The 17,591-nt window shown below is 35.1% G+C and overlaps 1 protein-coding gene across 1 annotated transcript; it reads left to right on the forward strand.

The window, feature by feature from the left end:
* The first annotated feature begins 6,507 nt into the window (after positions 1–6,507).
* On the forward strand, positions 6,508–7,446 carry LOC125591881. Its single transcript, XM_048766781.1, has one exon. It carries the CDS (start codon positions 6,508–6,510, stop codon positions 7,444–7,446), a length of 939 nt encoding a protein of 312 aa, XP_048622738.1.
* The last annotated feature ends 10,145 nt before the right edge of the window (positions 7,447–17,591 follow it).

Raw genomic sequence — 17,591 nt, forward strand, 5'->3', positions numbered from 1 at the left:
TTTCTGATTTATTTTTTCATCTACGCAACTTTAGCCTCTGTCATGGATAGCTCTCTCCCAAGAATTGCATTGACTATGGTTTCTGGGAAGAAAAAGATCTTGCTCCTGAAAAAAGACCGTGACAACCCTGTTGTAAGATTTTAGTTTGTGCAGAACAAAAAACCTTGATTTATTTTCTATTTAGTATAGTGATAGTTTTTGACAATCATTAGTTATTTGCCGAAATGTTTTTATGCGACATTTCAGAACTCTCCATTCCAAGCGGAACAGTAGATGGAAGCTAATTTTTCTGGAAACTCCTCGACTTCAAGACAGAATCAAAAGATAGATGTTGGTGGGAGGTTAATCAAGGGAATACTTCAGAGAAGTGAGACGGCCTAGCCAGACTTCATCTTTTATACAGCCTGAGTAAAGAATGGAACCCACAAAACACGAGAGAAGAAAAATAAAACACGAAATTAACATATTCAGATCTTCTCTCTTGCATGTCTAACATCTGGCGCCGACGAAACTCAACACCCACGGCAGACGAAGCTGATGCAAGTAAACCTCTCATCAATCATGCTTAAAATCAATCTACGTTTTTCAATCTCACAAACTAAGAAACAATTTTACCTACATGAATCGGAAAATTAGTGCCCACATTCCCGACATAGAGAAAAAAAGGAGTTGAAGTCCTAACAGTTTTTTCAGTAGTAGACTAAACCACAGATTCAAGACCCAGTTATTTTGAAACCCTAACATTTTAAATCCAAATTTATTATATTTTTTCATGAACTATTTGATTTATATACAAACAACTACCTAAGTAAACACTAACAAGTTCCATCACCCTCAACTTTGAACATATATGATATAAAAATATCAACATATGATTTCGTCGTTCATTCTTATATCAAACTCATCAACCTATGTAATATCCAAAGTCCCATCAATCACATTATAGACAAAAAAATAAAATCCCGTAAACAAAACTATACAATGCACCTATAATGTAGCCGATTCCGCGCTTGCGCGGAGATTATGCACCTAGTTATTATAGTTAGACTAATTCATTAGTAACTTAACATATATTTAGACATATATTTGATATATTTAGACATATATTTGATATTTTTCTTTTCCAAGACATTATTTACTATCCCGATCTTATGGTACATCAACAGTTGTTTATACCAATACAATATATATTTTTTTTCAAAGTGTTGATTCCAGTTATACTATCAACACAATAATTTCTTGGGTAAATCATTCCGGTTTATGTCATTGCGTTAATTAATGAACTCAGTTTCTCTCAGAAACAAATGTGTAGTTATGTTATATATTTATATCAATCCTTGATAGTTTTTTATAGGTTGTTGCACATCTTTTTCTGTGTCTCATGTACGAGGTGCTGTCGTTTGCTCACCTAGGTTATCCATCCGGGTGAAAATTCAAATCGATATTCGTTTTGTACATTATAATGCTACATTCAGATAGATCATCCAGCCGAATTTTTGAAAACTCATCTCAAATTCTCACCCAAATGAAGGTGAATCTTGATGGTGCATCTAGATGCAGATGCATCTAATGTAATCCAAAATAATAAATAACAATAATAACCTTTTAAAATAAAAATATTATTTTCAAACCAAAAATTCTATTTTGGCATATCTAATTTTTCTGTCTGAAAAATACATTTTTCCGCCGAAACTGAAAAACACACTTTCCCGCCAAAACCGCAAAAATGTGTTTCCGCAAAAAAACGTAAAACACACTTTTCGGCTACACAAGTAAAACCGCACTTTTCGGCCAAAACGGTAAAAACGCACTTTCCCGTCAAAACCGTAAAACCGCATTTTTCCGCCAAAACCGCAAAATGTATTTTCCCGCTAAAACAGAAAAACGAATTTTCCCGTCAAAACCGGAAAATGCATGTTCCCGCCAAAACCGAAAAATGCATTTTCCTGCCAAAACCGCAAATATGCATTTTCCCTCCAAAACCGCAAAAATACATTTTCCCGCCAAAACCACAAAACACACTTTCCCGTCAAAATCGTAAAACCGCATTTTCCTGCCAAAATCGCAAAAATGCATTTTCCCTCTAAAACAGGAAAAACACATGTTCCCGCCAAAACCGGAAAACACATGTTCCCGCCAAAACCGGAAAACACATGTTCCCACCAAAACCGAAAAATGCATTTTCCCGCCAAAACTGCAAAAATGCATTTTTCCAGCCAAAACCGCGAAAACGCATTTTCCCGCAAAAACACATTTTTCCACCAAAACCGTAAAAACGCATGCTCCCGCCAAAACCGTAAAAACGCGTTTTCCCGCCAAAACCACAGAAATGCACTTTTCGTCAAAACACATTTTTTGGCAAAAACCGCAAAAAAATATTTTCCGCCAAAAACGCAAAAATGCACTTTTCCCGTCAAAAACGCAAAATGCACATTTTTCGGCAAAATCACGAAAAAAACTTTTTTTTCGTCAAACCCGCAAAAACGCACTCTTTCGTCAAAATACATTTTCTGTCAAAACCGTTAAAAAATATTTCCCGCAAAAACCATAAAAAATGCTATTTTTCTGCCGAAAAGTAAAAAAAAATTATTTTAGTCATTTTAATAATAAGTCCACCTGGATGCTGATTCAAGTTAAAAAATGAAAAACAAACGAACATAACTGCATTCAGATAATTCATCTGAATGAATAAACGAAATAAAAAAACGAACAATACCTAGATAAAACATCTGGATGCATATTCCAGATGTACAAACGAAGAGGCCCTGACATGTTTGTATACCTCTTTATTAGTTATTTGAAACCGGTTCACGCTATTGTCTTCATAAAACTAAAAAGTTCAGCTATTTTAGTTTTATTCATAGTTTGAAAATTAATTTATAGTTGGTGAGCATCATTCCAATATATTTATGGTGGGAAATTAGATCATATAACCAAAGAAACTATAATTTACTAAGGGCAATTCTTTCAAATAAATTTTTTTAAGTTTTTGTCACAAAAAATAGCATTCAAGAAAGAAAATGATCAAAATAACCTTTTTTGTTTTGAAATTTTTGATTTTGATTTTTGATTTTTTAAAATTTGAAACCTATCCCCAAAACTCTAAGTCTAGATTAATTAACTCTAATGGTATAAGTGTATATTTAATAAAATATTTAAGTCTATTTTGATTATTTTTATTTTTAAAATCTATATTTGTGACAAAAACTTTCTTAGATCTATCCTAGAGAATTTCTGTAACTCATTTACTAAATAACCAAAGCTCCACCTTTTTTCCTTCTTTTTTTTCCTATCTCTTTACCATCAATCATACTACAAAACTAATTTTTCCATTTGTTTTGGTTATTTCTCAAATAAGCCGTATTTATGGTTTATCATTTTTAGATTTTTGTTTAGGTTTCCGATACCAGTTAAAAAGTATAATTTTGTTTGCAATCTTGAAAAGTAGTTATGCTAAGTATATTTTGTTTGCCAAAATTTATATATCTTTAAAAATCACAATGAATATTATTATCTTAAATTATATACGAAACCGATATGCTAGTTTCTAAATCATAACAAATCCGAATTTGAGTTTCAAAATCAAAATACAAAGGGTTACAAGTTTGTGTTGTAAATCTTATTTAGTTTATAAATCTTAACTACAAAATATTTGGATTTTAAACAATATCAAATCGTGGCCATCTTCTTTTCTTAACAATCCTAACAATTTTTAAGTACATAATATTTAGTTCCGATATCATAACTATGATTTATTCATTTTAAAAAATGTATTCAACCTAAAGATTATTTAACTTAAGAATATTTATCACATTATAAATATATTTTCATCAAAAATCAAAAATATTTTCATCAAAAATATCATGTACACAGCGCGAGTTCAACTCTAGATTAATTTTAAATCAATATGTTAAATATTACTCTAGATTACTTTAAATACAAATGTTGAATATGAAAGATGTGGCTTGGTGTTCCAAAAGGCTTCTTAAACAAAAATATTGCTATTTTAATGAATTATAGTTATATAATTAAAGTTAATCGTAAAATAAAATTCAATTAATTTATAGCTTCCAAAAGCCAAATGAAGTTTCAGTGAAGCTCTACAAAGTTTTCATATGAGAACTTTCCTTTACTTATTCTTCTTTTTATTATTATTTTTGTTTTTGTTTTATTCTAACAAATCCACATGAGAACCTTTTGATGAAAGTGCTATAATATTCTTAAAGCCAACCATTAATATTTTCAAGATACAAAAAATGGAAAATCTCCTATATATTAATTGAGAATCTTTTAAAAAATTAGAACCTTAAGTTTGTATTGATTAAAAAAAACTCATTCTGTGTGGCAGTTGTGTATGCATTCTAAATCATATTTATAAGAATTCTAGAGCATTTTATATAAACTATAGTTTAAAAATATAATGTTGGTCGCATATTTCCATTACTAAATATTATAGCAACAGTCGCTTTAAAAACTTTACAAGATTTTATTGGTATATCTATTAACATAGTTAGTTATATCACCTACAACTAAGTTAGTTATATTAATTTATTTGATATGAGAAAACTTATCATAGACACAAAAAGAAACTGTACAAGATTTTATTGGTATATCTCTTCGACATCATAGACAAGAACACACACTATGTTCCCACTGTAATCATCTTTGCACCTATACATTAATATATTGTCTTGGCAGAAGCTGTAGAGTTATTCAAAATGCATTGTTCTGTTACAATTGAGAATAACTGTTTGTCATTTAAGTAATAGACGCAAAAACGATTCCATGTTATTCAGAATGCATAAACAAGCAAAATCTGTAGAGTAATTGAGAATGTATTGTTCTTCACTATGGTTTATCGTATAAGAAACATATGCAAATTAGATTACATGAGATGACAAAAGCATAATCCAATCTCTAATATAGTGCTGCCTCAGTTCTGTATGACAAAATTTCATTTTCATTCCGAAAAGAAGCTATACACGTTTCTTTAGTCTTAGTATCGAGAATGAATTTAAACTTGGCAGCAAAAAGAGTCAGTCAAGCAAGTATTTAAACAAGTTTCATATTTTCCAATTACTTGATGATTTCAAACACAAAGGGGTATCCTTTTATGAATTTTTTTTATAGTGGTTACAATTTATACATTTTAGATACTATACACAGTACTTGCATGTGTCCGTATCAGTATGGTAAACATATACGGATATGCCACAAATCTTTAAATTTATTTGGTTACAGTTTTATATGCATTCCATGGTTTGAAATATTGATATGGAATCACTACAGGAGTATGAGGTTTATCATCGGTACTTAATTACGTGGTCGATCGCATATTATATGTAGCCAGTTACAGTTAACTATAAACTGATATGGACAATATACATAAAGCTTATTAAGAGTTACAGTTAGTATAAAAAAGTGGTTACAAAAAAAAAGTTAATATAAAAAAAGAATGCATGGTTCTGTTACACTTTTATAATGTTTATGTATTATGTATTTGTAGCTAATGTGCACAATTGCCTAATGTCATGACGCACGAAAATTTTAATCCTTAAACCTTCGACATTGCATAACTGGAACCATACATGGTAAATAATTTATTACAATTATGTTTTCGAAATATATGTGGTATATGGTATCTTCAACTGTATTTTTTTGAGTGGTGACCAAACTTAATATAGCTTGGTAGCCAAGTTACAATGTCATTAATTAATTTATTAATTTACCACACGTTTTCATAAATTAGAATCTATGACTTTCCAATAATCTGTATTCTTCTTTAACAAGCAAAAATTAATATGGGAACAAATTAATTAGAAACAATACACTAACTATTTCATGAATGTTATAAATCATTATTGTGGATGTCAATAACCGGTCCGGTTCATAACCAGTCCATACTAGAGAGAGAGCCGGCGCCCTAGAGAGAGAGAGAGCCGGCGGCTGAGGAGAAAGAGAAACCCTAGTTTACTTTTCCTTATATGTTTATGATTTGTACTATTTCATTTTCTAGTCTTTCCTTTTCTCTCATGTAATTCTCATATATAAGGGCACCTTATGTTATGATTAATAATAAGAACTTACAGATTCTAATCCTTAAGTTTACAATAATGAATTTAATTTGTGTATATTTTGTTGTCAATAATAGACGATGTGACTATAAAATGCTGACGATGGCGGCTCCTATGGTTTTGAGTGACAAAAGAGGCGATTCTCAAATCTGATACGTGTGACGGCGTCTGCAACCTTGGAGATATCTGCAACCCTCTTTACAGTACAAGGAAGACTACCACACTTCTTGTTATTGGTCATGTCAGTCTGAAGTACTAAAATTGTCTCTTTTTCTAGCTTTTGCTACGATTCCTGCACTGATACTTTTCGTACCATCAACGGTTTTGTAACCTCAATCACTTGCTCCCCAAGCAAGAGGTTTTCTATAGTTTCTGCTAAATCTAGGCTCAATCCCTCAACGGATTCTGAGATCTCAACATCTGCTCCCCGAGAATGAGTCCACAACTGAATCTGGTGCGCCTTAGAGGAACCTCATCAGTGACAAAACGTCGCCTGGAACTCGATCTGGAAGAGGAGATCATCTGTATCCCGGAATGTGATCTCACTGCTGTATCAGAGCGTTTTGAAAGAACCCTCATTGGTCGTGTCCTCCACCAAGGAGGAAGAAGCATCGAAGCCCTGATCTCCCTGCTTCCTCGGGAAAGGATCTGGAATGTAGAAGGACGTGCGCGTGGCACAAACTTGGGCAATGGGAGATTCCAGTTTGATTTCGACAAGGAGGAAGACCTCAATATGGTCCTCAAGAAACGCATGTGCCACATAAACCATTGGATTTTTGCTTTGGAGAGGTGGGAGCCTTTTACTAGCGAGAATTTTCCGAACACGATTCCCTTTTGGATTAAGGTGACAGGAGTGCCTGTCCACTTTTGGAATGACAAAACTTTTGAAGAGATTCCGAAAGCTCTGGGGAAGAAAATGGATATTGACTCGAAGAATGCTCGCCTCCAAGTCTCTATCGATGCTGATAGACCATTACAATTTAACCGAAGGATCGGATTCCCTAATGGAGATACCGGGAAGGTTTCCTTTGAATATGAAGGACTGAATCGATACTGTTTTGCGTGTAACAGAAATTCACATGATGTTTACTCATGTGCAGAGATCTCAGAGGAGGAAAGGGAGAGTCTGGTTAAGGAGCTAAGAGAGCAGAATGTTGCGGCTGCGCAGAACCATCACACACAACTAGGCCTACCTCCAATTCCCGCAACAACAAGAGACCTAGATTTCCAACGGGATAAGGTACAACAAGATCTCCCTCTCGATACCAATATCCTGGTTCATCCAGCGGTGAAAAAAGAACCAAAGAGTCGGAGAACTACTGGACTGCAAGGAGATATGAGGAGCGCTCTCCCCGAGCAAAGGACCTGTTGAAAAGGGATGAAAAGGCGCCAGAGGCGAGAATCTCTCATGGTGTTAATAGAAGTTCGAGCATATGGAACCGTCTGGAAGAGAAGAATCATAAGGACGCACCTCGTGACCGGAGAGCTTGCAACAGATCGGGTCCATACTCGAGCGCAGTAGGAAGCTACAAAAGGCCTGAAATCAACAGAGCCAAAAATCACAGAGAAGATAAAGGAGCTGCTAGAAGCTATAACAGATCCCCCCCTCCCAGATGATCTGGAGACCCCGTAGCCCTAATAAGGAGATACTAAAGGAAGCTCTTGGTAGATCGGATAAAGAAATACAGAGGGAATCACCACGAAGCAAAGCTGATTCGCAACAAACTATATCAGAACTACCAACGATGAAAAACCCTCACAACAACCATGATAGTGAGCCAAGACAACCAGGAGAACACACCAACCTCGCTAGAATGAGACTTCAGAGGAACGTATACGCCGACTCAAAGGAAAGGCTATAGCAATAGACAACCAGGAGAACACACCAACCTCGCTAGCTAAGAGCCTCAACACTCACGGTCAACATGGTAGAGGAGGTACCTTAGTTATACGTAATTTGTCTCAACAAGCCCCTCAGTCGAACATGTATCCTCTCTTGCCAATGACCACGGATAGTACTGGGGAGGATGATGATCTAGATATAGACAAGCTGATGGAAACAGCGAACCTTGATGACATGGAGTTTACTAAGGAAGATGAAGCAGAAGTTGACATGATGGTTGATGAATTCAACGATGTTGCAATGGATGAGACGATGCTGGATAATGATGACCTGCTGATTGATGAGCCAGGTATGGACGCAGAGAAGATAGATGCGATTTCCCAACTGTCTCCAGCAGCTGCTGAGTATGGCAATAGGGGGAATGCTCTTACACCTCCACCAGCCAATATTGCACCCAAAGGGCAAAATAGTTCCCATGCTCTAGCATCGGAGGTTTCACTGACCACGACAGAAGTACCAGCTGATCAATATAAGAATAAACCCTTAGGACAAGCTGGGCGAAAGGTCGTTTAAAGGAGCTCAACGGTAAGGGAGCTAGTGCATCCAGGAAAATGAACCCGACAAGAGGAAGACAATCGCCAAAGAAGCAAAAGAGCCTGGGTAAACTTAAAAATGCCTCAAAACAGAATGTCCCTCGTACTGAGGTGTTTCCATCTGCTAAAATTAAGAACTTGTGTGTTGCTGTTTCAGGTTCGGTGGTGTCCCAGAAACCACCCAGTAAGAAGATATGAACACCATCTCATGGAATTGTCAAGGGGCTGGAGCCTACTTGACCACTAAACATCTCCGGGAGCTACATCGTTTTTTTGCACCTTCTTTTCTTTTTTTATCTGAAACAAAAAATACTCGTACTTTTTTGCAAGACTTTCAAGTTTCTTTTGGTTATAATAAATTGTTCACCGTGGAGCCGGAAGGCAAAAGCGGTGGTTTGACTTTGTTTTATATGGATGCGTTTGATGTGTTGATTCTCTATTTTGATAAGCGTATGATAGATATCTCGGCTATAATAGAGGGACACAAAGTGTTTATGGCTTTTGTCTATGGAGATCCGGTCGTTGAGTGCCGTGAATATTTATGGGAACGTCTTACCCTTATGAGTACATCGAGAACAGGGGCCTGGCTCATGTGTGGAGACTTTAACGAGATAGTAAGCAATCAAGAAAAGCGAGGAGGACGTAAACGACCAGAGACGTCCTTCCTGCTGTTCAAACTGATGCTCAACAATTGCGGTATGATGGAGTTCCCGTACAAAGGTAATTCGATGTCATGGGTAGGATACAGAAGCTCTGGAAAGGTTCAATGCAGACTTGATAGAGTTGTAGGTAATGAAGATTGGCATCAATCTTTTTCCCACACAAATGTGGAGTATTTAAAGTTATGGGGCTCAGACCATCGGCCAATTTTGACTTGTATTCAGTCTCGATCAGTAAGGCTACAACGCCGTTTCAAGTTTGATAGACGATGGTTATATAAAGATGGGTTCAAGGAAGCTATAGAAGCAGGATGGGGCCTTATCGATCCTGACCCAGACCGGCCGCTCCATGTAAAGATCATGGATGTCAGGCGATCGATCTCCCTATGGAAGAGGACAAACCCATCGAATACAGAGAAGATGATCGAGACAATAAAGGAACAACTCGAGAAAGCCAAGTAGACCCGAACTTCCCAAGTGCTAAAATTTTAAACCTGAAGTGGAATCTATGTACGGCTTTCCGAGAAGAAGAAATGTATTAGAAACAAAAGAGCCGGGTCCTCTGGTTAAAGGACGGAGACAGAAATACAAAGTTCTTCCATGCCCTGACTAAGCAAAGACGAGCTCGGAATCGGATCACCAGGCTCAAAAAGACGCAAGGTGGCTGGGCTGAAAGTGATGCCGGAATAGAACAAGTCGCAACAGAATACTTTCAATGTTTGTTCACTTCATCACAACCAGGAGATTTTGACGAATCCCTCCGGTACGTTACCGAGAAGATTACCCCGACGATGAATGCATCGCTCACATGTCCTCCATCTGATCGCGAAATCGAACAGGCCGTGAAAGATATAAATCCAGATAAAGCCCCATGACCAGATGGCATGACTAGTCTTTTCTACCAGAGCTTCTGGGAGACTACAACAAAGGATATCATCAACACGGTGAAGGAATTCTTCGGCTCTGATGCCCTCGACCCGCGACTGAATCAAACAAATATATGCTTGATCCCAAAGACAGATCGCCCGAGAGAGATGGCAGAGTTTCGACCCATCAGTCTGTGTAATGTGAGCTATAAAATTATTTCCAAGATCTTATGTCAACGACTGAAGAAACTCCTCCCGAAAGTAATATCGGAGACCCAATCTGCCTTTGTGGCGAAACGTCTTATTACCGACAATATCCTCTTAGCTCAGGAAGCTTTCCATGCGCTGCGGACGAACCCAATATGTAAAACGAAATTTGTGGCCATAAAGACGGATATGAGCAAAGCTTACGATAGAGTAGAGTGGAACTTCCTCGAAGCCTTAATGCTCAAAATAGGATTTGAAGAAAAATGGGTTGCTTGGATACGACTGTCCATTTCTTCGGTTTCCTACCAGGTGCTTGTGAATGGTGAACCAAAAGGTAATATTATACCATCACGAGGACTTCGACAAGGCGACCCTCTATCCCCCTTCCTTTTCATTATCCTCACAGAAGCTATAATCTCACAACTAAAAGGAATGGAGGAAGAAGGGAGGATTTCAGGCTTGAAGATTGCTAGGGCATGTCCATCCTTCTCACACCTCCTCTTCGCAGACGACAGCATTTTCTTCTGTAGAGCTGATGTCCAGCATTGTGCTGAGTTGATAAATATCATTGATATTTATAGCAAAGCATCGGGGCAACAGCTTAACCAAGGCAAATCGTCTATCTTGTTTGGAAGTAAAGTTCCACATGAGTTGAAAGGAACGCTGAAACAAACACTGGGTATCCACAAAGAAGGAGGAATGGGCATGTATCTCGGACTCCCAGAAAAGATATGTGGCTCTAAGCGACAAATCTTTGCCTTTGTACGAGATCGACTAAACGAACGGATTAATTCCTGGTCAGCGAAACTCCTCTCCAAAGGAGGGAAAGAAGTCCTTTTGAAATCTGTAGCACAAGTGTTGCCTATGTATGTGATGTCATGTTTTCTCTTACCAAAAGAGATCATTAAGAAACTACAAGGAGCAATAGCAAAATTTTGGTGGAGTACAAAAGCAAATAACCGCGGTCTACATTGGATTGCTTGGGAAACAATCTGTAAACCTTATGACCAGGGTGGTCTAGGCTTCAGAGACTTGTGCGACTTTAATCTGGCCTTACTTGCCAAGCAGTTATGGAGATTGCTACAACACCCCACATCTCTCCTAGCAATAGTTTTAAAGAGCAGATACTATCGACATACGAACCCTATGGAGGTTAAAACCTCTAACTCCCCATCTTTTGGGTGGAAAAGTATCATGGCAGCTCAAGACCTACTAGCAGCAGGCCTAAGAAGAAGGATCGGATCAGGATATAATACTCGAGTATGGTCAGAACCTTGGATACCGACGATCCCACCACGGCCACCTAAGGACAATGGCAGCCATAGAGATCACGACCTGTTCGTCAATCACTTGATCGATCAATCCTCGAAGACGTGGAAGTTGGATAGCCTTCTTTCTCTATTCGATCCTGGGGATATCCCGTTAATTACGACCCAGCCACAACTTCAGTGACGATGGATTTTGCTGGATCCACACAAAATCAGGGGCTTATACAGTTAAATCAGGGTACAAACTTGTAGGCCAAATAAAGGAAATGAAAGAGGAGATACGAGGCCAGGAACCTAGTCTGAACGGTCTAAAGGAGCGGATTTGGCTTCTAAAAGCACCTAGGAAGATCAAGCACTTCCTATGGAAAGCTCTCTCGGATAGTATCGCAGCATCCAGCCGACTAGTGGACCGACATTGTGGCCAAGATCGCTCATGCCTGAGATGCGGTAACGACAATGAAACAGTAAACCATATTTTGTTTACCTGCCCCCCAACACTACAAACTTGGGCCTTATCGGAGATTCCATCAGCTCCGGGATTGTTCCCAAGTAACTCCTTATATGAGAACTTTGATTACCTCCTCTGTCGAGCATAACGGAATGGAGCGACCAACACGATGCTTGCGTGCTTTCCATGGATCGCCTGGTTTATATGGAAAGCAAGAAACGACAAAGTTGACACAAGTGATCCAACAGATAGTGCCAACGACTGAGACTTCTGATGCTAGAGGAGACGACCGGAGCAAGCCATGCTTACCAAGATGCCAAGTGGACGCATCTTGGATGGCAAATTCCGACGTCTTTGGAGGTGGTTTCGTGTTGGAGACAGAGCCGGAGAGACACTTATACAGCTCGACCGGGAAGGAACAGGTCCTCTCCCCCCTGCATGCGGAATTCTCATCCCTCTTATGGGCAATGATGTACTCTTTGCATCTGGGATTCATATCGATGAATTTTGAATCAGACTGCCTCCAAATGGTGAATCTGATCAATGATGAAGAAGAATGGCCATCTCTGGTCTCGGAATGGAATGAATTCGTTCATTTACGCTCCTATTTTACTGGTTTTTCACTCTCTTATATTTCTCGAAAATCAAATGTAAGGGCCGACCTCCTTGCCAAAGGGGCTCGTGCTCAGAACCAAAAACTTTTCCCATCTAAACGCTCTGATTCCGGTATGGTTGGCTTCTAAGGCTAACTTGTTTGGATCATCTTAATAAAATCATGGAGTTTGCTGTCAAAAAAAAAAAAAATAGACGATGTGACTATAATTATTTTATTGGAAACCCATGATACTATGACTATATATAGAATATGATAGTTTGAGTTCCCAATTCACACCAAACACGATCATCTCTAACACAAGAAACATAATAATATAATGTCTCTATGAATACAAACCTTTCAAGTCGATTAAAAGCCAAACCGAAATTGATCGACCCCATGATAAAGAATCCTTTACAATTGTATGTCGAAATTAAAAGCCTAATGGAATTTGTAGTTGTTTTTTCAATACATTTATTTTTTCCATTTTATGTAAAATTTTGAAATTCTTTAAATTAGTGTAAATTTTTTTAGTCCACATCGATTGGTCCCGTACTAAATCCAAAATAGGTTGGGGTCCATAATTACAATTACAAATAGTCCCGATCCAACAATCAAAAACATATTGTAATCAGTGTTGTGCCGACCCTTTCAGAGGCCTAAGACAAACACAATTATATATATATATTCAAAATAATAATTATATTGTAATTTTTTATATACTATAAAATAGTAAATGAAAATAAAGTAACTTTAAAAATGATTATAGTATTTAACATAATTTCAATTTTCGTATTTTTTTATAAAGCATTTTCAGATATATTTTAAAGATATTTTCGATATCTTAATAATTAGAAAATAAATTAACTAATATTTATATAAGAAAAAAACTAAAAGACATCAGCATCAGAATTTATATATGTTAAAATAAGATAAAGTATGTTAACCATCAACATTCACACCACTAAATATAACAAATAAATTATTTTAAAATATAAATGCAATTTTTTTTGTAGAAACAAAATTAACTAAAAAATATTAGAACTTCGATAAATAAGAGGTTATTTTTTTTATATAGTATTAACAAAAAAAAACTTTTTAAAATTTTTTTGGTATTGAGTTCAAGTAGAAAACATAAATTTAAATATTTAAAACTATTTTTAAAGATTTACTTAGAGATTTAGGACCCTAAATTTTGTAAATTATGTGGAGGCCTAAGACTAATGTCTTTTTACTAACACTATAGGCATGCAACTGATTGTAATGGTATAAAAAAAATGATCACATATAATTATTTAATTTGTCAATATTATATATTTTAAATTTTAATTTTATACTCACCATGCGCCTTTCGCGGGTCTTATCCTAGTATATAGTATACCTTGACAAATGGTAACTAACATTTGTCTAGTTTCCAACATGGTCTAGTTTCTAACTCCAAAGATTATACGCCAAAGACATTGCCAAAATAAATAAAAACAAGTAAATAAATTGAACTGGACAAAATCCATCTAATGAAATTGGTGGTATACATTTTTCTGTTGTGCAAATTTAATTGGGGTATACGTATTTTTTTGCTAAAACATCAACTAATCACGTCAACAGTTGAGATATGCTTGATACTTCCCTTGACGTATATAAGACTGACCGCGAACTTGAGGCATGTGTGAAACTTTTACTGATATTTTGTCAAGTTCTGACTTTCTGTTTTAAGACTTAGTTAATCTTGCCATTCTATTTTCTTGTGTACCTCAGTTAAACTTAAAACTATAAGTTTCTGTTTAATTTCTTGATAAACAACAAAAATATTTTATATACAATTTCACCCAATGTAATTCCTTTTTTATTTTTGAAACCCAATGTAATTCTCAGTAAAATTGATAAATACCACAACTTATTTTATGTAGTACTAAAAAACGTTTATAACCTCAAAAAAAAAAGAGTTTATAATGGGTTATGTTAGCCGGTTTTTAATGGGTTTTTTAAAAAATGCTCATTTAGACCCATTAGTTAAATGGATTTTAAACGGATAGTTTTGTTAAGACTCATTTATTAAATGGGTTCTATTTATAATTAGTGGGGACCCTGTTAACCCATTTAATTTAATATAATTAATTAATTATTTTTTGTAGGAAAATATGATTGTATAGTTCTGGCGAAAAATTCGATTTTATGATTTATGCGGAAAATTCCGATTTTGCTGTTTTGGCAAAAAAAAATAATTGGATTTTGTAGTTTTGGCGGAAACACACATTTTCTGGTTTTGGCGGGAAATCTAATTATGTGGTTTTGGCGGAAAATCTCGATTTTGCGGTTTTAACAAGAAAACTCGTTTTTACGGTTTTGACGAAAAAATTCGGTTTTACGGTTTTGGCGAGAAAGCTCGGTTTTACGGTTTTGGCGGGAAAACTTGATTTTGCAGTTTTTACGGGAAAACTCGATTTTTATGGTTTTGGCGGGAAAACTTGATTTCACGGTTTTAGCGGGAAAAATCAATTTTTCGGATTTGGTGGAAACTTGATTTTTATGGTTTTGGTAGGAAAACTTGATTTTACGATTTTGCTGGAAAAACTCGATTTTTTATGGTTTTGGCGGGTCTAAATAGGTTAGTGCAAAATTTGTGGGTCTAAATGGATACCATAAAGTTAAAACAATTAAAAATTAAATAAACAATAGTTTAAATGGGTCTAAATGGTTAGCGCAAAATTTGTGGGTCTAAATGGATACCCCTAATATATCTATTTTTAAATAGATTTAAACGGGTATGGATTTTAAATGGGGTGGGTTTAAATGGAGTGGGTTTTACCTTTTTAACATCCCTAGTTTATAACCTCAAATTCGTACATAACAAGAATGGTATGGACCAGGGCACATATGCATACATGATTTTTATTGAGACACACAGCTCAATGGCCTTCCACATTGTAAACGAAATACCACATCACGGCCTTAAAGGCACGTTTCTTTCTTTGTTTATTGTTGGCGTCGATAAAAGGGAAGGTTAAGTTGATATATTTGGTCGTTTGGTTTCAGAGTATTTGTCGTATTTTATTGTTCCCCGTTTGTGCGTTTGCTTCATGGTTGACACGTGATACACGTGTGACGTCTGAGTACCAACCACTAATACAGTAACACGTCATTTTAGTTTGTAACTTGGTGGACTACGTTGTTAATAGACTAAATGATAAATTCATAAGATTAATCAGGAAAATTCGTCAATCCATATAAAATTCGTCAATCCATATCAAAGTTGTCAAAAATAAGTAGATAGAAATCTCATATTTCTTTGTCCCTTCGGGAACATCCGATAAAGTTAGAACGATACAAAAAATCTCATATTTCTTTAGCAATTATATGCTAGGTGATCTAGAATTTCCACTCCCTTCCTTTGCCAAATCTGACAAACTTACATGCTAGTTCGTTGTTATACTATCGTCCAAATTAAGAAAAGGGTCATTTATATCCAAACTATAACCCTCGGTTTAGGATTTGGATTTTTTTATCTTAAAATTTGATGTCAAACGAGAAATAAAAATCAACTTCAACAAAAACTAAATAAATCAGCATAAGCGGACAAAATGACCAAACAATGACGGAGAAATCATCGTAGCACTATTATTACAAGCTTGCAACATGAGAAACAAAAAAAAAATGATGAAAATTGTGAAAACATAGAATGCGGAACGTGAAAAAATAGTGGAGACATCTCTTTTTTTTTTATTCAAAAAAAAACAAATTTCTTATTTTTTTCTATAAAAGGGAAATTGGAGATATCATTGCAAAACGGTCATTTCCCAACGTATCACTATATGTTCAATTCATACTCAACTTATATGACTTTGCAAAAATATACATTTACTTTAGAATAAACATATTAGAATAAACAACATATATGTTATTTAAATTTTTTAAAAGTACATGTATATGTTTTTGCACAGTAATATAAGTCGGATATAAATCGAACATATCACAAATATATTAGGTATGAAATGGCTGTTTTCCCCATTGCATCGTTATTAAAAAAAAAATTGTTTTTGTTTTCACAACTAACAAAAAAGTATTATATTTTAAATTACATTAGAAGGATGAGAAATATTTTTTAAACGACTAAAGAAACTATGTGCTTTACGCTAACTTTAATGCTTCAAAGTCTTTTGTATTTTAAAACTTAAAAGTCTTTTGTATTTTAAAATATAAAAATTGTCAAATATGTGGTAGTTTAATTAAATGCACTATAATACTCCATCCGTTTCAAAATATTACATATTTTAAATTTTTCACAAATTTTAATAAAACACATTAAATGTGCAAAAATTTTTGTGATTATATTTTCCATAATTTTAAGCCAATAAAAATCTAATAATTGCAATTAAATTTTTTTAAATTTGCAGTTAGTTAATAAAACATGCATTGAAGATGCAAAAACAATAATTCCTTTGTCAAAAAAAAAAAAGATGCAAAAACAAATAGATCTTTTTGAAACAATTTTTTTTCTCTAAAATATGTAACTTTATGAAACGCAAGAAGTAATTTTTAATTGTTTCAATTTTAATACAAATTTTAGATTATTGAGAACAACTTTTATGTTAGTTTCTTATTTTATTCTGATCAAGTAGTAAAATAATATATTTTGTTATAATTTCTTCTTTTATTCAAAATTTTGTTTGAAAATCCAGAAGAGACTCACAAATTGAAGTATAAATAACATTGTCAATTTGACGATTGCATAGGTTTACTTGGTCGCACACCCATTAAATTAGACTACCAAAATCTATTCAGACTTTTCTTTAGAAAAAGAAATGTTCAGACATATCTAATTATAAATGTCACATGCATATCATCTTTACCAAAATAGTTAGTTTTATAGTAACTGGAGGGTCTAAATGTTTAAGTACAGTCAATAAGAAATGGACCAGCTTTGTTTTTTTTTTCATTTCCGGGCAAGGACCACTTGTTGGGACCGTATCAGTTGTCCGATACTTATATTAACCATACAAGCACATGGGTGTACGTATCGTATTATTAAGTTGAACCATCT

This window comes from Brassica napus, chromosome C8 (genome assembly GCF_020379485.1).
Source record: "Brassica napus cultivar Da-Ae chromosome C8, Da-Ae, whole genome shotgun sequence".
Lineage (NCBI taxonomy): Eukaryota > Viridiplantae > Streptophyta > Magnoliopsida > Brassicales > Brassicaceae > Brassica > Brassica napus.